The 23,247-nt window shown below is 42.2% G+C and overlaps 1 protein-coding gene across 3 annotated transcripts in view; it reads right to left on the bottom strand.

Moving 5' to 3' along the window:
* Positions 1-6,396: 6,396 nt before the first annotated feature.
* Positions 6,397-23,247, bottom strand: part of FBXL7 (F-box and leucine rich repeat protein 7) — a 397,560-nt gene continuing 380,709 nt past the window's right edge. For 2 of the 3 annotated variants that reach the window (XM_058564315.1, XM_058564316.1), the window contains exons 3-4: positions 17,221-17,832; positions 6,397-9,750 (exon numbers count right to left, since the gene is read on the bottom strand). In XM_058564315.1, coding sequence (XP_058420298.1) covers positions 9,014-9,750; positions 17,221-17,832 — 1,349 coding nt within the window. In that variant the 3' untranslated portion in view covers positions 6,397-9,013. The remainder of the gene's footprint in view (positions 9,751-17,220; positions 17,833-23,247) is intronic. The other variant, XM_058564318.1, reaches the window with a different exon arrangement.

Consider the following 23,247-nt stretch of genomic DNA (forward strand, 5'->3'; position numbering starts at 1 on the left):
TCCCAAATGCTGGACCAAGGTAAATTTAGGGATATTTGGAAGTTGCTAATAAAGAAGTCAAGAATGAATAAACTGTATTTGGTCTGAGTCTTTTGGCAGGACTTTCTGCTTTCAGATTGGCGTGGTGGGGAGAGGTTTTACAAAGTTTGGGGAAAAGGCCTGCAAATAGGTCTACTCTATTCTGATTCTGCTAAGTTGGAAGGATGGTGACTGAAAGTAGTTTTCTGGAGGATTAGGTATTCAGATGTGCATAAATCCTGCTGAAGTTAGCTGCTTGATGCTAACTTGAAGCAGACAAATTTATTCGTATGCTAATGATATCCCGGAATACAACCAATAATATCTAGAGCTCTTCTACTACACGATCGATGTACGTTGCACCCATTACAACCCAAACAAAAAGGAAAGGTTTTTTCAGTTATATCAAGCAGTGGGACCAGAGGGTATTCTCAGCACACATGGAAACTGAAATATGAAATTTCCGATTATAATCCTTTCAACCAAAGTTGGAACACTTCTAAAATGAAGTTTAAAGCATTAAGTTTAATGCTTTAAAAATTCAGCTATTTGTATTTCTAGTCCATTACTGGATATATAGAAAGAATACATTTGGGCGTTAAAAACAAAACAGAATACCTACAAACCTCTTGTTCCTGTGATATTCTACCAGAAACAAAATGTCATAAAGAATTTGACACATTTCTCTAATTGGCTTTTTGAAATTATTAAGTCACATCTATTGGAGGGCTTATCTGTAGTTTTGCAACAGTTTTCAAGAGTCTTGCTGATAGTCACTAATCATTTACATGAGGGGCCCTGGATTCTAACAGGAACAAAATTTACTGTTGTAAATGCTGCACAAACAGGACCATCCAGGGAAATGAGGAGGAAATTATGAGTGAACATCTACAAACAGATCATGCATTTTTTTGGTTTGATGAAAAACCCCTACAAATTTGTTAAACTTAAAGTTTATAGCTATGGGGTAATTAAGTCTGTGCATACAGTTTGGAATTCACCTGCCAGGAATGGAGTGGAATACCTCTGTGGTCTTTCAGATCGAGTCTCAGTGTATTTCCAGAATCATCTCCAAAAATGTTCTGTGTCCCTGACAAATTCACTATTGCATTCTGTCAATGATATTTTCTGGTGGAAATTGGTCTATCCACACTTAGCGATGATGACTGAGAAGTCCTTTGAAATCACTATAAACCCTCACAGAGACACATCTCCTTCTGAAAATGGTGTGCAACACAAGATTTGGCCAAACCCACCTAGGGCAACTGAAAAAAAATACAGGTACCAAACCTGAATTTGTATTTCATCAGTTGCCACAGAGAACTCAAATGGGCTATACAAAAGGAGATAAGTATATGAAATTCATCCCACTAAAGTCAAGAAATAGTAATCTTAAAAAAAAAAGTAAAAGTTACATTTGCTATCATCGTAAGAATTACCAAGTGTTTCTGTAGTTTCAGCCAAAGGAAACCTTTAGCCAAATTTTCCCAAGGCCTTTCTTGGAGTCCAGCTACCCACAAGGTTAAACACTGGGTTCCCAAGGCCTGCAGAGGGACTTCCCTAGGAGCTGCTGATATAATACTTTGCATGGTTTGGAAAATCAGATAGAGAGGTCGCTTTCTCCCCGGCCAGAACAAGCCATTGGCTGTGAAAAATTAGGCATTGGAACCCTGAGGCCACAAGGCCAAGGAATTTAGGCTAGGGAAGTTAAAGAAACAGGAACACTCAGCACCTGAGAATGTGTGGCTTTTCTTTTTGTAAATGCAAAAGGAGTCGTTACATAACATGATCCCCTCTAAGGTTATTTTGCCACATGCATTTGGGATTAAGCACGAGTTTTAAAAGGTAGGGAGGCTAATGTTCTCCCCTGGCAGTGTTTGTATTTCCTACTGCTTTCTTGTGTGCACTATTTTTAAAAGAAACATTGCACACAGGAGCCCCAAGGCAATGGTACCAGTGAAACAATGCCAGCTTGGAAATCCAGAGGAGACTCTGGTTTTCATTACGTGAGTGAGAGGTCATTATTTGAATGTAGCTTTCTCTCTCTTTTTTCTTTAAATTCATAGCCTCTTGGTCTCCAACCTTCCAATGTGTCCATGGTCATTATGCTTTGGGTGTTTTAAAATTATGAACATAGAGGAGAGCCAACTGGAGTCTCACAGTCCAACTAGCTAATGGAAAGCCTTTGCTGCACAGATGTCATTCATATAGATCCACTATGTCATAAATCACATATTGGCCTGTGTGGCTGTAACGGGAACAAGAGAAATGGTCTGAATTCTCCCTCTGGTTCTCCTACTAAGACAAGGATCTGTTCAGCAAAATGATCTCTTCAGGGGCTTTACTAAGTGGCAAGGGAGCAGGAAAAAGCAACATTTCTCACATTTCTCCATTATTAGGGGGTGGGTTTGCAAAACGAGGAATTGTGCAGTTGAAATCCAATGCATTTGTGTAATTATTCTGGAAGTATGAAAAATGTAAAATTATACAAAGGTAATTATATCTACTTTGGTCCCCATCTGCAAAAGAAAGGCTTTGAGATAAAACGAAGAAGGCTATTTATCAGTTGTGACAGTTTTGTTCCTTTATCTACTTTCTCACGAATGAGAGAAACCATGATAAGGTTGTTTAAATTCTAAATGTAAACACCCATGAAGAATACATTTGTGATGTGAAACCTGGAATTTTTGTTTAAGTTTTATTTACAGAGGATGGCTGTGTTCAGTAGTGGTTGGTAGAAGATCGAGGAAAAGGAAGTAGCAATTACTGGTTAATCTTTGTAATTAGAATTTCTCTCTCTTATATCTTTTGCAGGCCTATCTGGAAATGCGCTTAATAAGTCTACTCAAACTTTGCGAGAAATTTGGGGCCCTGAAAAACCATAAGGATTGTTGCCTCTGACTGCAGAGAAACGGATTAAAAACCTTCTATCACTCTTGCCCTTTCTAATGGATTTCATTGTTTAGTTTATTGTTACTGTGGGCAGATAACTTCACAATCACAACCCTGATAAATTTTGAGGTTTCAAAGAAATGATTCTTAGTGAATTTACAAGCAAAATCCATTTCTTGGCAATTTGAAAAGCTAATTAATCAATATTACTTGAGTCATCCAATATTTCTTAAATTACTGACATAGACTAGTTTTCAATAAATGGACATAATAAATTGAGAAACCTCAATTATTCTGGTCATTCCCATCTTAAGTACGTAACAACTAGAGTGATACCAAAGAGCACCCATGTTGGCTGAAAAATCCAATGATTATTGAGGGAAGGAGCTCCTATCATCCTCTCCCCAGCTAGATTCTGGGGAAGTCACCATGGCAGGTTCTCAGGCATATGGCTGTATTTGGACTGTTACTGCACATTGTTTGGGAGCACAGTCAAGCTGCTTTGAGGTTCTTAGAGTCTGTCCAAGAAATTATATTTCAGTGTTGTTTTTGCAGAATGTTTCCATCCTTTAAGAATTATATTGTGTGTGTGTGTGTGTGTGTGTGTGTGAGAGAGAGAGAGAGAGAGAGAGAGAGAGAGAGAGAGAGAGAGAGACAGTGTGTGTATGAGTACATAAGGATTAATCCATGGGATGACATTAGAAGAAAATGGAACCTGCTATTTCCATTTGACTAACACAAGGCAATGACAAAGTTAACCTATAGTAGAGAGAACTTACTATAGGTTATGTTAACCTATGGTAGAGAGAACTTACTTCATTAACCTTATCAAATATTGTCTCCCTGAACGGGTTCCACGAATGCTGTTTTGGATGTTCAAGTGCATCACGGCTCGTGATGCTCACCTTGTCTGAGTTATAAAATCCAGCTCAAGGGTCTTCTCCTCCGAGAGGAGTCCCTAAGCTTTATCCCTGTCTCCACATGGTAAGGAAAATTACTTGTTTGGTAAACTCCTTTAGGGCAAGACGCTCAGTGCCAGCACGATACCTGGCACATATTAGATTCTGAATGAAAGAATGCTGCCACTCTCCTTTTTATATTCCCCTTCACACCTTCCAAGTCATTACATGATATTACAGTTATTTGATCTGAGTTCCATGTAGGGTAAAAATATTATATCTTATTCACCCAGATCCTATTATACTACCTGGTCAATAAACCTTTGTTAAAGGAGTTGAGGGTTGCTGAGTACCATCTGCTCCTTCAGAAGAAAATGATTGGCATGCCCTGGGCTTCTTTGTTCATGAAGAATGACTGCGATTTCCAGTCTCCATCATAGGTTGATCATCACTTGGGCCAGGATAGAATTCAGACATACTGATTTCATCAGTGTAAAACTCAGTAGCTCAGTGACTGCAAAGGGAAATGTTCCACAATATAGAAATGACTAGATTTGGAAATATTTAGGTCGAGGGCTTTTTTTTTTTTATTAATGATTCTTCAAGGCCATCCTTTGATACCTGGATGATGCTGATTGCTTATACCTGAGTAACAATTTTGAGCTTAAAGGTAGCCTTCTTGGGTGGTCCATGAGGCCAGCATCCTAGTTACAGATATTTCCTGGGATAGCTCTGCTGGAGATGCCACAACTGTGCTGTTGACAGGCAGGGATTGTGTCATATCCAGCTCCCAAATGGAGATGTTCTTTCCTCTCAAGTGGTTTCAAATGCAAGCTTATCCGCTGACTTGAGGGGGAACAAAAGGCTCTACAAAATGGGCCTGTGGCTTTTGGAGATGATGACGCACTCAAAGAAAAATGGAGGAATAATCACATCCTGGGTGCATTCCTGGACGTGGTGTCCCCACTGTGAGTGTGTACGAGAGTATTTCTTCCTTCGTGTGAACAGCTTTGCCCACTCAGTGGTCATCTTAATGAAACTTGCCTAAACTATTCTTTGGGCAACTGCAGCTGTGTTTAGGCAAGTCTCAGTGACAGCATCAGCATCCGCTGCAGACAGACGGTGACAGGCACGCGCCTCCCCCGGCCCTGCTCCTTCCTGCAACATTAAGGACCACTTTTGGTGTATGGATCAGAAAGAAGAAACCATTTGACCAACAGCATGTGAGAGGAAATCCAGTTTTGTTTCACAGCTTTACTGTGTGAACATTTTCACTGAAAGATGTACCTAATCTCTAAATATTCTCTCTTCCTCTTCTACTATCTATTCAGCATTTCTTCCATTTAACTTCTCTCTGAACTAATCATGATTGCCAGCTGTTGAACAAACGCACTACTTTTGGTGACTTCTCTGTGAAAATTTAGACATGGTAAGAGATTTTATTGTATTACTTTTTCCCTTAAAAATAATCTTTTATTTCTTTTGTTTCATGTTGCTTGCTCTTGGATATCAAACTTCTTGAAGACTTTTTCTAGTTCTGAACAAATGTCAATATAAGAAGTCATGAACTTCAAGGGCAAATGCATTTTATTTACTGCTAGCCTTCCTCTGGGATCTTGACAAGAATTGCGTGGCGCTACCTCAAGTTAACGTTTCAAGGCAGTTAACAGTCCTATTGGTTTAAGTGAGAGTCATTAAGCAGCTGACATAGGGTGAGACGAAGGTGGAGGACAAATAGATTTAAAATCCATATCTCTTAAAACCTTTTTACTTGCTAAAAAGTTTGCCATTCATCTATCAGTATTTGCTTTCCGCCATACTGATTTCTCAGATCCAAAGGCTTGGGTGAGTAGAGATTTGGCATTTCTCTTTTTCTGACTGATAATTTTTCCTTTTAGATCAAGTTGCCATATTCTCCTTCCAGGTTTTAACACACTAAGACTTTCTTTCTTTTTTTAATTTATAACAACTAACTGTCAGCATAATTTTGAAGATTTCTCTAATGTTTGTAACCAGTGCCAGGGGAAGTATATTTAGGTCTGCAGTTACTTATCCATAATTCTGAAATCTAGAAAGCTCTGAAAAAATAGAAAGTTTTTTCATTACGTTTGGCACAAATTAATTTGGTGACAAAACCTGACCTGAACGAATGCAAGGCTATTTGCAGTCTATAATAATCTTATGTAGTGTGATTATTCATACCTATCGCTGCAGAAATATTAACACATTTGATTAAGGGTGCTGTCCCAGACTCTGTCAGGGGTGTTACAAAGTACACATAGATATCTTCCTAAAATATGAAAAATGATGAATTCCAAATACATCTGGAGCCAAGAGTTTGGGTTAAGGAATTGAAGACCTGAACTAAACTGTGAAGGTAATGATTTTTCACTTACCTGCTAATTTTCAGCCAAAGTCACTGAGCCTAGGGAAGTGAAAAGACCATGGAAGCAACTTTAAAGGGATAATTGCAGTGACTTGACTTGCTGTCTGCTTCAACATGAGGCAAGTTTCTCGCTCACTCTTGAGTGTCCCCAAATGAACACCACGCTCCTCTAGCCAGAGTATTAAATGAGGCTTAACCCGATTACCAACATATTGCTTTATTTCTTGGTGGTAGTAAATTAAGGCTTTCTAGAGTCATACAGCACGCAGTGATTTGAACATTAGAATCAAAAAAACAATGAGCATTCAATTTAGCAGAGGCAGGAAGGAAGCAATGTTTTAAAATAGATAAATTTCCTAGTGAGGCCTCTTGCTGGGTCTCTAAAAGTCTGCTGAGCTGTTTCCCCAGTCACCTCTATTATAGATTCATCCCCCAAGGGGAAGCAGAATGGATGAAGAGAAGACTGGGAGAAAGGAAGAAACTGGGAAAGACAGAATGTGCTGGGCAATCAGTGTGAAAGTTGGCTCTGTCTCATGTTTGGAAGACGGTTTTAGGTGATGTGGTCAGGTTGTGGTGATGAAGATATTCGCAAAGGGATGCCCTTTCTCTAATTCAGGGAGCGATTTTGGATCTCCCTTCTCATTCTGGGAGTATTAGACCATCTCATGTGGAAGGCCCCAGTGCCAAGCGTTAGGGATAATCCTTTGTGAATCTCAAATTCTGAAACTTTAGACAGGGTCACAGGTCACAGAGCAGGGGAATGCCACCTTCAACCCCTTTCATAGTTCTAAACTCTATGACTATCACTAGATACTGTCTTCAGCCAAACAAATCATTTTCCCCATGGCACATAGCCTTGATTGCATATTTAAGCTGTTGACAATGTTGACTGGAGAGGACGCCATATTTCGTGATGCATCAAAGAAACTTCCCACGCAGACACCACCTCTCTCTATCTCCTCCTTCCCAACATAAGACAAAGGAACACAGGGAGCCTACAGTGGGAGTGCAGTTGTCGAGTGGTGTGTAAGCTTTATCTGAAGGCAATTCCACATGCTTGGCTTGGAGATGCAGAGGTTCTGGGTTTGGACAGCAGACCCTTTGAAAAAGAAATAGATGAACTGTTTGAACAGTGATGAAGGAGGAGTGTGGCCAGAGAATAATTTGGGAACGGTTATGTGTTTATTAAAAAAGGCAACTAAATTTCATGAAAACGAGCAATGGAATTTCTTCTGGCATCCTGATTTCACACGAATGAGACTAGCACATGGATTTCTATCCAAATAGGACCACTTAAAATTCATACTTGGCAATGATTTTAATGTTCTATTCCAAGGGCCTGGTTGGTGAACCAGCACGTAAGTCTTATCAGTGTATTCCCCCTTCCATTTGTCTGGCATTTTTGAGTGAACAGTATTTAAATACGTGGAAGTCTGCTCTGCATTATTTGACAGAGAACATGCAGACAGTCACAGGGGAAGGCACACAAGGTGGCAATCTGCACAAACACTATGACTTAACCCCAACAGGCTCCATGTGATGAAGTCTGGATGCACAAAGAAATAAATAGATGAGGAAAGTAGAAATGTGATCTGAATGACAAAGAACCGAGGCATCTGTTCCTGCCAGCTGCAGGGCAGATGTGCCTGCTGCACGCCACGTGTGCAACGAGAAGGATTAGAAAAACCTTAGAGGACATGTGTCCTCTTGGGCTTCACTTGTTCATTAAAAATCATGAGGCTCTTTCCTCCTATTTGAAAACACTCAGATCAACTTGACTGGGGGCTGTGGGCTTTGCTGGGATTAGGAATTCCATGGTGTGGATGGTGTGGAGTGAGGTGATGCTGAGAACCCTTGGGCACAGAGACCATCCATCTAGTAGGGCAGGGAAGATGCCTAAGAGACTCACCCACCAAAACAAACAGGGATGTGAGTGACAGACTGGAGGGAAGGACATACAGGACATGCTGTTGGCACATCCGAATCTCCTGAAAGCATCCACAGGATCAATCCTCTTGGAAGAGGTAGATGCCTTGTGTGCTCTATGCCAAGGTGCTTCTGTCTATTGACATCTCTGTTCCCTCAATTACAGAAGGGGCATGAAGCTACTCCTTGAGCTGGATGGCCTCTAATTCAGTGCTGGAAGCTGCAGCGCAGAGAGATCAAGTGCTTTGCCCAAGGTCACACAGACAGTTAGTGGCAGAGCCGGGGTGGGGTGGGGGGGAAGGAAGCAGGTCTGCTCCTCCGCCATGCTGTTTGTCTCAAGTGATTGTTTAAAAGGTTTGGAAGCACTTTATATATACCAGGTTCTGTGGCATTTATTTAACAAGAATTTGCTTGGGTGTGGGATTGAAGAGTGTGACTTAGACCAATCAAGCAGTTTAAAGAGGAGGAGGTCTGGAGAGTCTTATTATTCTGATGATTTGTTGTTGCTGCTGCCAGAGTGGGGGGTGGGGTAGGAGGGATGCGGGTGGAGAACCCTGGAGATGTGCCAGGAGGAGAGAGACAGAGAGAAAGGGGCGTTTCTGAAGACACTGCCATCAGCTGTGTGAGGTACATCTTTTGTGAGAAGAGAAACTGCCTATAAACGACCCGACCCAAAAAACCATTTACTGGACTAGAAACTTGTCACCACCTTCCTTTCCTTGACCTCTGTTGCCTATGAGAAATTAGGAAAAATAAAAGCCAGGTTCCTAAGAACCTTCCTGGAAGAAACAGCTGTTATGAGTGGATGTCCGTGCTTACATAGGCTGCTTTTAGAAAACATTTCGTTGGGTTCACGTCTGTACGCAAACAGTGCCGGATGGACGCTGTCCCTTCAGAAGAAGGCAGGGTTGGTGTGCTCGATGACGCAGCGCTTGCAGTGGCGTTTCACAAACCGCAGGGCCTCGACGGACACCTCGCAGTCCTGGACGTTCAGCATCTGGAGGTCGAAGCAGTTGGCCGCCACGATCTGCAAGCCTTGGCCGGTGATGCTCTCGCAGGACTTGAGGCTGAGCCGCTTGAGGTTGAAGCAGTTCAGGGCCAGGCACTCCAGGCCCGTGTCGGAGACCAAAGGGCATTTGCCGATGTCCAGAGACTTGAGTTTCGCGCAGTTCTTGGCGAGGTACTCCACGCCGTGGTCCGTGATGCCCTCGCAGCCCCTCGCGTTGAGGTAGCGCAGCTTGCTGCAGTACTTGGCGACGTAGCGGATGCCCACGTCGGTGACCCGGCCGCAGTGGGCGATACTGAGGTACCGCAGGCGGGACTCCAGTTTGGCGATCTCTCGCAGGCCGAAGTCGCTGACGAAGCGGCAGTCGCTGACGCTCAGCTCCTTGATGGAGGTGCAGTAGATCATCAGGTAGCGGAGGCCCTCGTCGGTGAGGCGGACGCAGCGCCGCAGGTACAGGTGGCTGAGCTGCGTGCAGTGCGCCGCGATGGTGTGCAGGCCCTCGTCCTCCAGCACGAAGCAGTCCGTCATGTCCAGGTAGCGGATGGAAATCTGTTTGCCATGCAAGGGGGACAGTTTAATGGAGGCCTCCCGGGTCAAGCTGATGCAGGTCACTTTGGAGCACCCTACACAAAGAGACAGAACACACACTCAGAGCAGCCTCCCAGAATGGGGGCCTCCCCCCGGGGTGCGGCTACAGATCCCTACCCCTCCCTTGAGCCCGGTCCCCATGTTACCCCTTCCCTACTCGGCCCTACAGGGAAGGAAAGCAAGAATGGGTTCTCCGTGTTGATCAGATTATTTAACTACTTTGACGATCCGGGTTTAAGCGGCTTCACGGGCTTTAGAATCAGAGAGAACACGTTTCAATTCCAGATCCACCACTAGTTGCCTGACATTGGGCAAATCAGTCCTTCTGAGTATTTCCTTCGTGTTGAAATGGGGATGATCACATTCTCTGCAAGGTGGCTGTGAAAAAGGAATGAGACAACGTGTGCAAATATCTGGCCTGGCCCTAGAAAGCTCCAGAAGCTCAGTAGAGGTCAGTTCTCCCCTGCAATGGTCTGGTAGCTCTCCGGTCCAAAGAAGTGAGATGTGGGAGAGAAGTCTAGGCCCTGACCTTGGTTTGGCAGAAAGAGCTCTGGCTTGGGCGTCACACCTGGTTCAAGTCTACTTTTTATGGCCTTGGGCAGGAGACTTGACTTGCAATTCTGAGTCTCAAGACTCTCCTCTATGAAATGGGAATGAGTAGCTGGCGTGCCTACACTATGGGGATATAATTAGGATGCAATGAGATAATGCATACGGATGTCCTTTGAAAACTCTACAGGAAATTACACATAGTTATTAGTCTAACAAGGAGACCATCTGGGGATTCAAGTCAACCCACTCTGGTCAAGGAAGAACAACTGTGTGACTGGATTATTGCTCCAGCCCCTCAACCAGTCTCCCTGCCCTGCCCTACTTTCATTCTCTTCACAGCTGCCAGAGAGATTCTGGAAAACGGAACTCTAATCGTGTCACTGCTCAAAGTCTTTGATGGCACCCATCTCACTCCAAGTGTAAAATCTAAAGTCTAAGGGGGCCTCCAAGGACCTGCGCCCTGTGCTCTCTGACCTCATCTCCTGCTCCACTCCTCCAACCTCACTGCATCCTTGCCGGTTCCCAGACACCTCAGGTGCCCTCCCGCCTCAGGTTCTGTGCAGTGGACAGGGCTCCCCCAGATGGTCCCCAGGGTCCGCCCCCACTTTCTTAAGTCTCTGAGCAAATGTCTGTTTATTAGCAATTCCTCCCTAACTGCCCTGTATGAACTAGTAGTATCCCCTGCCTGACTCTCATTTACATTCAACACTCTTTATCTCTCTGTGGCATTATATATTGATTTGTTCACTTATGTATTTGCTGTCCTCATTCTGGAATGCAAGCTCCTGAGAAAATGGACTCTGGGCTGTTCACTGCTGTATCCCTCACACCTGCTTCAACAGCTGGAGCTCACTAAGTATCTGTTGAATGAATGAATGAATGATTTATAGAGAGAATAGAGTCTTCCATGGGAAGATGAGATAGGATAATCCGGCTTCTAACATTTAAATGTCCTCAGGGTTCTGACCTTGGCTGAAGTATATCTACAAAAGTATATCTATTTTATAGTTAACTATAATGCCTTTTATTTATGTTGAATTATGAAGTTTATAAAGTGCTTTTATAAACATTTTCTTACCTGATTCTTAAAACAATCCATTTTACAGACAAGGAAATTAATGCTTAAGAAACTATCTTTAGATACCTCTCTAAACATTGTTTCTAGTCCCTCTTCCCCTAAGAATATGTGTGTATAAATTTTATATATATATACACTATATACTATATATATGAAACACTCATTGTATATTTCAGTTTACTATATAAAATATGTATATTTTCAGTATATAAATATAAATAAATAATAACTATGCATAGTCAATATATATTATATAAATAAATGTATATGTATATATATTTCACTCCACTTCATGGACTGTATAGTTTTCATTTTCCCCGTGCTCTTCCCGAATCCCTCTGGCAGTTCAAAAGCCAGGTGCCTCACTGTGGGCACCTCTGTGCCTTGGCAGCTCACACAATATCCAAGGCTTCCGAGCTGCCACATGATAGTGCTAAAGGGACTTTCCTCCCGCCTTCTGGCAGGCTGCCCAGGAAACTCTTATAAAATTCAGGTCTTGGAAATAAGGAGGTTCAAAAGCCACGTGCTATCAAGTCAAAGAATTTCAGGAAGGAGTAAAGTATACAGTCCAACGCTGGAGAACAAGATGCGACTCGTCAGAGGCTGCCCACACTGCTCCAGTGGGCTCTACAGTCTTGTGGAAGGTGGCTTGTACCCCTCAACTTTAGCTTTGAAATCTTCCTTTGTTTTGAGTTTCTTCTTTTAGGCTGACTGTAATCCTGCTTATACTGAATTCATATGTGCATGGTGGTGGTTGCCCATCGGTGATGCCTGTGAAGGCACTTTGATTTTCAAGATCACATGACCACATTTGTTCCTAAACTCTTAGTTCCAGTTTCCTATTTTTTTAAATATCTGGCACAATCTGATGCATCCCAGGAAGGATACTATATTTGGTCCAGAGAAATATAAAGCTTTATTTTTGAAACTGTTTCAAATTTAATGAAATACTAGTTTAGCTCAGTTTCAGTAAAGAGATGATTTTGATATGCTTGTATTATTTTAGATCAATAATTTTTAATTTTAGCCTTAATTCTTACAGATTTGGAAAGTTTGGGTTGAAAAGAAAATAAACTGGTTCATGGCTCAGTAGGTAATATCTGTGGCTAGTTCATGCATTCATACATTGCAGACATGGAGACAACCTTAGAAATCATCCAATTTAACCTTCATTTTTCTAAAGATGAGGTATCTCTGGCTCAGTAAGATTATGTGATTTGTACAGGCAGACTAGGGAAAAGTTTCTTAACTTCTGATCCAAAGCTTCAATGATAGGAGGGATGGTAAGAAATGACAAGGATGTAGCATGTAATTGAATTGCACAAGAGATTTACAGTAGATGTATCAGCATGAAGTGAATATTTAGACACTAGGGACTCAGAGGTCGTTTTTTAATGTTTTTTTTTTGTGTGTGTGAGGAAGATCAGCCCTGAGCTAACATCCATGCCTATCCTCCTCTTTTTTTTTTTTTTTTGCTGAGGAAGACTGGCCCTGGGCTAACATCCGTGCCCACCTTCCTCCACTTTATATGGGACGCCGCCACAGCATGGCCTGACAAGTGCTGTGTTCGTGCGTGCCCGGGATCTGAACCTGGGCCGCTAGCAGCGGAGTGTGCGCACTTAACCACTACGCCATGGGGCCAGCCCCGGCACTCAGAGGTCTTGGGAGTGGTGATGTCTATAAGGGGATTCTTAAAAGAGAGAAACAATTTGGATACATAGATATGGTGCTCAGGTAGTAAGGTGACAGCATAAGCAAGTTCAAGAGACAAGAAAGTGTGGGGTAAGTCCATGGGGGAGTGAGGAGTGTCCATAGGGTGGAATGTAAGGTGTCTAAAAGGATTTAATGGAAACTAAGACAGGAATGGTCTATGTGGATCAGATCATAGAGGGCTGCCTTGACCTTCAGGGTAAGGAATATGGATATTACTCGACAGGGAATGGACAATAGGGTTGAACATGTCTGTGGGGTTTCTTCAATGAATTCCAGATTGTGTTCAGTTTTCAGAAGTATGCTCTTCATTACCACTTCTTCTCATTATTGGGGTAAAATCTCTACCTTCTCTGGGATGTAACAAGACCAAGTCAACAAAGACCAACAATTGACTTCTAAGCACGTAAATAATAATGACTATCCAAAAATGATGACAGCTATGATTTATTACATACTTCTGCTTACTGCATAGTCTTTAGCAGAGCATACACGTGAGGACTTAGCATGTATTAACTCATTTAATCCTCCCAACCATCCCATTTTTACTAATGAGGAAATTTTATCACTGCATTACTGCTTCCTAAGTTCTTGTCTAGAGTATTAACCAATGACAACTTTCTTTGAAACTTTTAGAGGTTATGATGACTATTTAGGGCTTTGACACTTCTCTGGTCACTTAACTACAATATCATAAAGTGCAAAGATAAAATATGCCTCATTTTTGCCTTTATAAAGCTCATAATGAATTGAGAGAAAGGAATCTGGAAATATGCATATAGTCAATTGGAAAACTCAGTAATGCTCTACCTGCCTGTACTCAAAAGGCAGACATGCAGGTGGAAACACTTAGCTCACTGGGGGTCAGGAAGGAAAGGCTTTCCTTAGGTGATGCTTGGACTGAGGCTTGAGCAATGAGAAGTTGGTAAGAAGGTTGTTGAGGAAGGGCAGGGGGCAGAGGAGGGAACGGCATTCAAGCCAGAGAGATGCCCACACATCATAGTATGCACAGACATGAAAATGCAGATGGTTCCACAGAAGGGAACATTGAGGGTACATGGGAAAGAGGTGAGATTTGAACCTAGAAAGAGCAGCTCATGGAGGGCCTTATATGCTCTGCTGAGAAACTTGAATTTTTCCTGTAGGTTGTGGGGAACAATTGGAGATTTTATGCAGAAAAATGAATGGTTAGACTCATAGTTTGAAAAAATCCTTCTGGAGGCTGGGTTGATGGACTGAAATGGATGTAAGGAGAATGGTTAGTGAAGAATGCATCCAGGCAGGCAGGTAGAGGAGAGGAGATGGACTCAAGGTACTGAGGAAGTAGAATCATCTGGATAGGATTTTTCCAGTCGGATATAAAGGATTAGGAAGAGAAGTAAGGAGGACTCCCAGGTCTCCAGTTGTAGAGGACCCTTTTGAAGAAATTTCATTTGCGATAATTTCAACATTTTATACTTTGAAAAGTAGTTAGTTTCAATATATTCTATTGATGTTTAAAGATATTATTAATTGTGATGGTTAATTTTATGTGTCAACTTTACTAGATGATGAGGTGCCAAGATATCTGGCTAAACATTATTTCTGGATGTGCCTGAGTGAACGTGTTTCTGGAAAAGGTTAACATTTGAATCAATGGATTCAATAAAACAGACTGCTCTCCCCAGTGCTGATGGGCCTTATTCAATCCATCGAGGGCCTGAATAGAACAAAAGGTGGAGGAATGGAGAATTCTCTCTCTCTCCTTGACTGTTTGAGCTAATACATGCCTTTGGACTGAGACACCATCAGCACCACTGATTCTCAAGCCTTCGGACTCAGACTGAACTGAGCCTACAGACAGCAGATTGTGGAAGTTCTCAGCCTCCATAATTGTGAGAGCCAATTCCTCTTAATAAATCTCTTCATATATATATATATACTGTTGGTTCTGTTTCTCTGGAGAACCCTGAGTAAACATTAATAAAAGGTAATATGTGATAATGAAAAAATACTACAGCTAGTTACAGTAACTTTCGACGACTTGAAAAGATAGCTTTCAAGGTGGGCATGCTAGGGATGGGAGACAGTCTCACATCCTCAGGGGAATTCAGCCCTAGACCAGCAGTGAGTCTTCCAAAGTCAAATTTGCTGTCATTGAGAAGTAAATGAGCTGGCCACTATCAGAGGCCAGCTATGAAAACTAAGAACAATGCATAGGTGAAATCACCTCTAGCAGCCCACTGGCCTCTCTCTGTGTCACCAGAATTTCCAGATTCCCTCAGAACTGGAGGACATCATTCAGAGGTGGTGATACAATCCACCCTTGTGGCTTGTAGGGTCTTTCAAGTTCATCCACCTGAAAATCTCCCTATCCCCGTCCATCTACAATATCTAGAATTCTGTGCTTTTATCTTGGTGGGTTACAGATTCCCTTGTGTACACAGTCTCTATATACACAGATCACAGGGAGTCATTGGAAGACGTATGAGGAAGCTACAGAATTATATTAGGACCAGCAAATCAGTCAAGTTATTATAGAGGAAGGGCATCAAGGCTTTCATAACGATTAGTCAAAGGGGCCGAGCAGGATCTGCTCAGTCAGGCTAGAAGCCCAAGAATTTCTATTCTCAAACAGCCAACATAGTTTCTGCATTTCTGAATTTCAAAAGAACTCCAAAAGAGAGGGCACAATTACTTGCAGCCTCAATTAAGGGTGCATGGGGAGCCCTTTAACAAAGATGGGGATGCCAATAAATCATTTTCTAATCTGAGAAAAGAAAAGAAAATGAGGTGCTTATAAAAGAGGCCCACAATGCTCAGAATCTTAGAATGTCAAAGAATCCAATCCTTTGCTTTTCTTTTTTTCCTAAACTGAAGAGGAAACACATCTAGAGAAAGCTATGAATTGTCCCAAATCACAAAGTTTTGAAACTCGTTTCCACCACATCACAATGTTTTCTCTTTCCAGAATTCCTTGGAGGAAAAATGTAAGAAAACTTCTTGGTTTCCTGCTTCTTGATGCCAACGGCTGCTTATGACTAACTGAACATACGGTTACTATGGTTTTGTCTCGAAGCCAGCCGAAGGAGGGGAGCAAGAAGCTGCTTTCCAGCCAGGGAAAGAATCTGCGAAAAATAATTGACTGTCACGTGAAATATTTTCAGATGTTAGCTTTTGAAAGAGAGAGCAAGCTGAGAGAGCTGGCTTTTACCTCAAACTTTGTTGGAGAGTATCATTTACCTCAGATGCTTGTAAATCCCAAATTCTGTTTATCACCAGTCACAGTGGTTTTTACTCCTCGACCCCTCCCCAACAACCCCTGAGGCTGCAGCTCACGCTGTTCATTTCTTTAACTCTCTGATGCATCTTACACATTTCAGCCTCTCGAATGTTCGTCCTTTGACTGGGCAGCGGATGAGATAAAGAAAGGCTGTTAGTCCAGCTGGATTCACGTCTGGCGCCAAAGTGTGAGTCTGGGTTTTAATTCTTCCTGCCTGAGAGAGGTTTTCAAGCAAAGCGGCCATGCTGGGATTTCCTTCAATTTTTAAAACAACTAAAGGCTCTACTCAATGGGCCTTACCCTTGCACCGTGTAATTGAGAATTTTGCTTAACAAGAGACACAAAATCAACCCAGGGGTGAGGAGAGTGGGGGTGAAATATAAGCAGACACTTGGCCATGATGAATTTTCCCCAGTGTCTGCAAAATGGCAAGCCATCACGATCACGGGCCACAGCAGAGGATCAGCTTAGACACAGCTCTCAGGTTCTATGGAACAATAACCAAGGGACGTCAGGGCGGTTTCTAAACTACCTGTGTCTGAATGAGATATTTGGTTCCTATTGCTCTGTGATTAGAGATTTGGTTCCCATTATCTATGGTTGCTCTGAAATCACTGGGAGAGTTATGGGGGAGGAAAGACATTTAACAGTCATGCTAACTTGAACTGCCAGACAAAAGATGCCTCTAAGAAGTTGACACTATTTGATGAAAGAAATACCTCTGCCCTCCAGAGTCATGATTAGACAGAGACAGTTTCTCTGCAAGAGTCAGCCTTCCTCCCATCCACCATCCATCTTTAGTAGCTATCAAGAACGGGACCTTCTGGAGGCGGCAATGTCATCTACTGCTTTGGGGTGGTACACTGGGAAGGTCCCACTGATGGGAAGTGAGTTGCCATTTACCTGACACATCCAGGTGCTCCAGGTTGGGGCAGAGGGACACCACGTCAAAGACGGCCTCGTTGGAGATATTGTAACAGCCCGAGACCTCCAGTCGCCTCAGTTCTGGGCAGCACTGGGCAATGGTGTAAAGCCCTCGGTCCGTGAGCCGCCTGCAGCCACTGACAGTTACGGTTTCCAGCATGAGACAGACGTTGGGTGTGTCCTGACAGAGTCTGCGGGTCAGCACCTTGAGGGCGCGGTCCACGTTGATGGTCTCGCCCGTCAGGCGGATAGTCCTCCAGAGCCGCGGGTCCCAGGCCAGGTTGTACCAGCGGCGGCACACGCGGGCGCAGCGGCACAGCTGGTTGGTGGGCAGGAAGGAGAAGATCTGGACCATGGAGTGATCCGGGAGCCGCTCTATGCTGGCCTGCTCTTTCTGGGGTCTGGCAGCGAGCCGGATGAGCGGGTGGGTGAGGCGGGTCGGGGGCGGGGAGTGGACCATGGCCACCGTCTCCCCTGTGATGGAGGACGAGGAGGTGGACGAGCCCCTTCCATTCTGAAATCCAGGCAGGTTCGGAGGACATATCAAGGCAGGGCTGGGCGTGCTCAGTGTGCGCATGCTCAAGTCGGAGTCTGGCAAAGGACAGAGAGCAAAGGGTTAATGATGGCTGTAACAGAGTCCGGGGAGGGAAGGAGGCAATCGCGGGAGGACAGGATGACACTTATTGTACTGATACCCATCCTGCTGAATCCATCACCAGAAGCAGAAGCTCATGCAAGTTTCACCCACTCCAGAAAGGGGCTCATCCTCCACCATCTACACCAGGAGTGGGCAAACTTTTCTGTAAAAGTCCAAATATGAAATATTTGAGGAGCTGGAGGCCATAAGGGCTCTGTCTTTATTGCAATTACTCAACCCTATCATTGTACTGCAAAAGATGCCATAAATAATATGTAAACAAACAGGCGTGGCTGTTTCCATAAAACTTGTTTTATAAAAACAGACCAGCTGGATTTGGCCCCAGGGCCATAGTCTGCTGACCTCTGATCTACATTAATGGTGATTATGTAAAAGGCACCAGTTCAAAGTTTCATTATTTCTATTCTGGGAAGAAACCTCATATAGTATTATGAATACAAACTGATTTACTTTTCTAGTTATATTTTGGTTGGGAGGGATTATGTTTCATTTACAAATGAGGGGAATGGGTTTCAGAAGAGAGGAAGACTGGACAACATTTGCTATCTTTGCCCTCACCTGCCCCCTCGTGTCCAGTCCGCCATCTTTTGATAATGGTACCCCAAACTCTGGGGTCTGGGGAGCCACCCGCTTCCTCTGTTAGCCAGGCACTTCAGATGGTATTTCCAGCCCTTGAATAACTGTGCAATATTTATTTTTCCTTCTTATTAACAACTCCTCCCTATGCATTTGAATAACGTGAGTCATATTCAGTCCTTGGAACTAGAATGATGAGGACATGAGTTGTTTTTAAGTTTACGAGGGATTAGGAATTCTTCAGAATATCACTTTAAGGAATCTGCTCATTTCCTGACCCCCCACCTTGATATATATGTATGAGAAAGAATTTATTTTCTTTCTGTATAAATATATTTACATATTACATATTTTACATATATAGATGGATAGATTTATTTAGGAAGACATTTATTCTCTCTCTTTCTAAATATGTTTATATATTTTACACACATATATACATATATATTTGTGTATATATAGAGAGAGAAAGAGAGACACACAGATAGATAGACAAAGGGAGATAGAGACAAAAAGTGTTTATCTCCAAAATAAAAATTTCTTCATCTGTGAAATAAGTGAGTTGGGCTAGAGGATTTCTAATTCATTCCCAGCTCTAAATATAGCTCTAAAGGCTTAAACAAAACTTCTATCCTTGTGTGCTTTTCCACATTTCATACCTTGGGAATTTTCAAACACTCGTCTTTTCAAAGAACTTCCAGCAATAACATATGACACAAGAACTCTGACACTGACACCTCTGCTGAGTGTCTATTTACAGTTTTCTTACCCATATACTTTTTCTACTGCTATAATTTTTTCTTTTAATTTATGTCTTTATAAGCTAACACTGGAAATGTCCTTCACACGTGCATGACTTTGTTCGTGGAGCATCTTTGAATTATTGTCTGCCCCCACCCCTCTTGTCTGCCTCTTGAAATACAAACACCTTTTGTGACTAAGTGCAAATGTCACTTCCTCTGAGGATATGTTTCGAGTGTCTTTGAGATATAATTAATACCTTACCTTTGGAAATCCCTACTCTTTGTTATACAGGCATTTGTGAATTTATCTTTCCCTAATACGCTTGATTGTATTATTTTTCTCAATTTTGCATCCTCCCTATATCCTCATATCCTTTGTCATGTGAACTTGAAGTTGCTCCTAGGCAGAGTATATTTCCTCAGTCTAGTGATGTTGGGCTTGGCCATCTGACTTGCTTTGGCCAGTGAACATTAGGGAGTGTGATGTGCCCAAAGCCATTTGTGTGGTTGGGCTTGCCCACTTGTGCTGCTATCATTACCATGAGAAGAACACGCCTGCGTAGTCCACTGATCTTAGGATGATGAGAGGCCCATGGAGCAGACAGAACTGGCCCCAGTGTGCAGCTGAGAGCCAAGCTCAACCATGCCCAGTTGGGGTCAACCAATGCCCAGATGAGCCACAGATGTGTAAGCTAAAATCCTGAGTTTGGGGGTGATTTGTTACACAGCATAACTGTGGCAACAGATGATGAATATCCCATCTCTTACACTAAACACTCCTTTGAGACGAGAATTAAATCCTTTTCTTATTTGTGTCTTGGCAGCACCTGACATAGTTTATGGTACATAGTAGGTGCCCATAAATGTCTTAAATTGAATGGAAATACTTACGTGTTTAAAAATTAGTAATTTCTAGCTTGGCTTTTCTATCTTATAACTTTTCTATCCCAGGTGGTATACATACTACATTTTAAATCATTCATAAGAAAAGAAATATGTACTTCTCTCTTTTGTTATCAGCTAAAATAAACAGTAAATGTTTAAGCAAAATCTTAAATGTAAACCAACGATGGATTTCAAAACTGCCATCCAAGCTACAATGGTGCTAACCTTCATCATGACATGTACTCAGAGAACTGCCTCTGAAGTCAGTGTTTTTCTTAGGCAGGTGAACAACTTATTTGGGGCCAGGAGGGAAGGGCAATCTTAGGCTTTCAGTTCAGACATTTTAGCAGCTGTGAGGGCTCTGAAATATCTCTTCTGCCTGCCTTGGTTCTATTCATCTTCAAAGAGAAGACACTTAACAGTGCTCTGCGGAGACCTGCACAGCTTGAGTTAGGCTCCTGAGGGATGAAATATACTTACAGTGGGGGTGGAGGTGGAGTCCTAAAACCTACATCTCTAACTGATTCATTTTTCTTCACTCTTTCATATTCCCAGCTCTGAATAATGGGAATGCATCCAGATTGCCTAGCACTGCTATGCATTTAGTAATGCTTTTAGTTTTTTCTTTCTTTCTTCGCCAATAATCATACCCTAGTGTTAACAGAATTCACACTCAGAAAGAGATGGCAGCCTCGAACATCTGTGAGGAAGATTCTGCCCTGGGGAGGATTCAGGAGCACAGTAATAGCTCTCTTCTCTCTCCTATCTGGAGCTTAGCAGCAGGATTCTCGGCAGTAATTCATGATAGCTCTGCGTTGCTCACTGAAGTGTGGAGATCAGCAGGGGAATCTGGGAGATTTCAGCCATGAAAGCTAGATGTCTTTTGCCAGAGCATACACCAGGATTCTCTGGTCCTTCCTACTTATTCTACAGCAGGTCAAGAACCCTCAGAGAATCTTTGAAAGGACACAATTTGTCATAATTGAATAAATAGCATCTGATAATTAAAAAAATAACAAAGAATGATGAGTAATACTTTGGTCTGAATGTGTGTATCCCTCTCAAATTCTTATGTTGAAATCCTAACCCCCAGGGTGATGGTATTAGGAGGTGGGCCTTGGGGAAGTGACCAGTTCATGAGAGTAGAGCCCTCAGGAATGGGATTAGTGCCTTTATAAAAAGACCCCAGGGAGCTAGCTCTCCCTTCTGCCATGTGAGGTTACAATGAGAAGACGGCAGCCTATGAGGAAGTGGGCCCCCACCAGACACCACCCCGAATCTGCCAGCGCCTTGACCTTGGACTTCTCAGCCTCCAGAACTGTGAGAAATAAATTTCTGTTGTTTATAAGCCACCCAGTCCATGGTATTTTGCTATAGCAGCCCGAGTGGACTAAGACAAGTAACAACTAGAGATGTGTATAGTTAGAAGTTGTCACAAAATATCTTTTCTTGTTATTTTCCCCAAATATATCTATATAATATTTATATAAGTATAAATATATATATAGTCTCCCCATTACACACACACACACACACACATGTGCCCACACATATATATTTTTAATTTGGAAATAAATATTATTATGGGTAAAATATGCATGGCTTGCCACACAGTCTGCCTTACCTTTTGATACTAGGAGCCATTTACTGCCACTAGGTATGATTTAAAAAATAGAAAAAAATTTTCTATAGAACTATCAAGAGTCCCAGAATATAAATGTCTATATATCAGGAAAATAGAGCATGGCTTCAAATTCAAAACAAGGACCATTTCCACTTCCCAGGTAGTATATTTCATTTGCACAAGAGACTGCAGAAAGACCTGGTGCACTCTTTGTACATAGTTTTTTCTCCTATGTCCCTTTCAGAAGACTGACAGCTAAATGGACATTGGCAATGGCTGCTAATTTTCCTGATAGAGCTTGGAAACAAGGACTCTGATGCCCCTGGACGCACAGTTAGAGAGGAAAGGATCAAAGACAAATATTAAGATGATAGAGGAGGAAGAAAGTTGGCCTTCCTTCTGGCCTTATGACATTGCAATACAAACAGAAGCAGAAAGAAAACTGACTTTATTTGAACTTAGAGTGGATTTAGAGTATTTTGTAGGCATGAAAATATTTTCATATCTGAATACCTATTCCAAGTGAATTTCTACCTATGTAATGTCTTGAGTGCAAAATCAGCCTATTTATCTTAGCAGTAAGGTGATACCCACTGGGCTAAAACACAGTTTAACAATAACTCTGAGAGGATCTTATTGCTGATTTTAATGCATTGTATGCTTTTGTACACATTTATATAAAAATTAGCCATTAGACTACATCTTTCTTTACCTTCCCCCTAGGCACATGGTGAGATGCATGGGTGGTATATGGAAGAACTCTATGCTGCCAGGCATTATTTTGAGCAGGAAAAATAAGACTTGCTGAAAGTGCCAAATGCAATATACATTTCTGAAAGCTTCTATCAAGAATCAAATTCATTGATGCCCACATAAAAGTGTCCTTAAATTCTGAGAAGCCCTGGATAACTGGAAATGGCACAGAGTAGCTTGTTTAAAAGCCTTCCTTCCCTGCTGCTTGTGTGGCATCTGTATCACCAGAAGGAGCAGATACCACCCATACAGCATTGTTGGCAAGAAACATTGCAAAGCGGTGTAGGCAAAAAGCTCTTGGTCATTTATTTGAAGAAAAGATGTCCCATGAAATATCAGGAAAAGGAATGCCTAAACTCTTAGGGCACAAATACATCTTCATAACATGAAAAATTTCCAGAACATAAAAGGCAGGTGGCTTTTTTAATTTACCAACTATTCTTTTCCCTGCAGACATTCTTTGTGCAAACTTTTTTCAAGAGTAAGTACATGAGTTGATAATGGAATCTGTTAAAGATAGTCTTAATGAGTTACTTCATGGTAGAATGGATGGGTGAATGGAGGGATGGACAGACAGACAAAGCTATAAGAGGAAAAATTATAAAACCTGCAAAAAGGACATGTCTGGTTAATTTTAAGTATAAGAATTGGAAAAGAGGTTGTCAATTATGAATATGTAAGACTCTAAGAAAGATAGAGATGAACACGTGTAAGTGTCATGAAAGCAGAATGGAAGAATTTGATGGAGAAATGAGCACGTATTTTTG

Source organism: Diceros bicornis, chromosome 20, assembly GCF_020826845.1.
Source record: "Diceros bicornis minor isolate mBicDic1 chromosome 20, mDicBic1.mat.cur, whole genome shotgun sequence".
Taxonomy (NCBI): domain Eukaryota; kingdom Metazoa; phylum Chordata; class Mammalia; order Perissodactyla; family Rhinocerotidae; genus Diceros; species Diceros bicornis.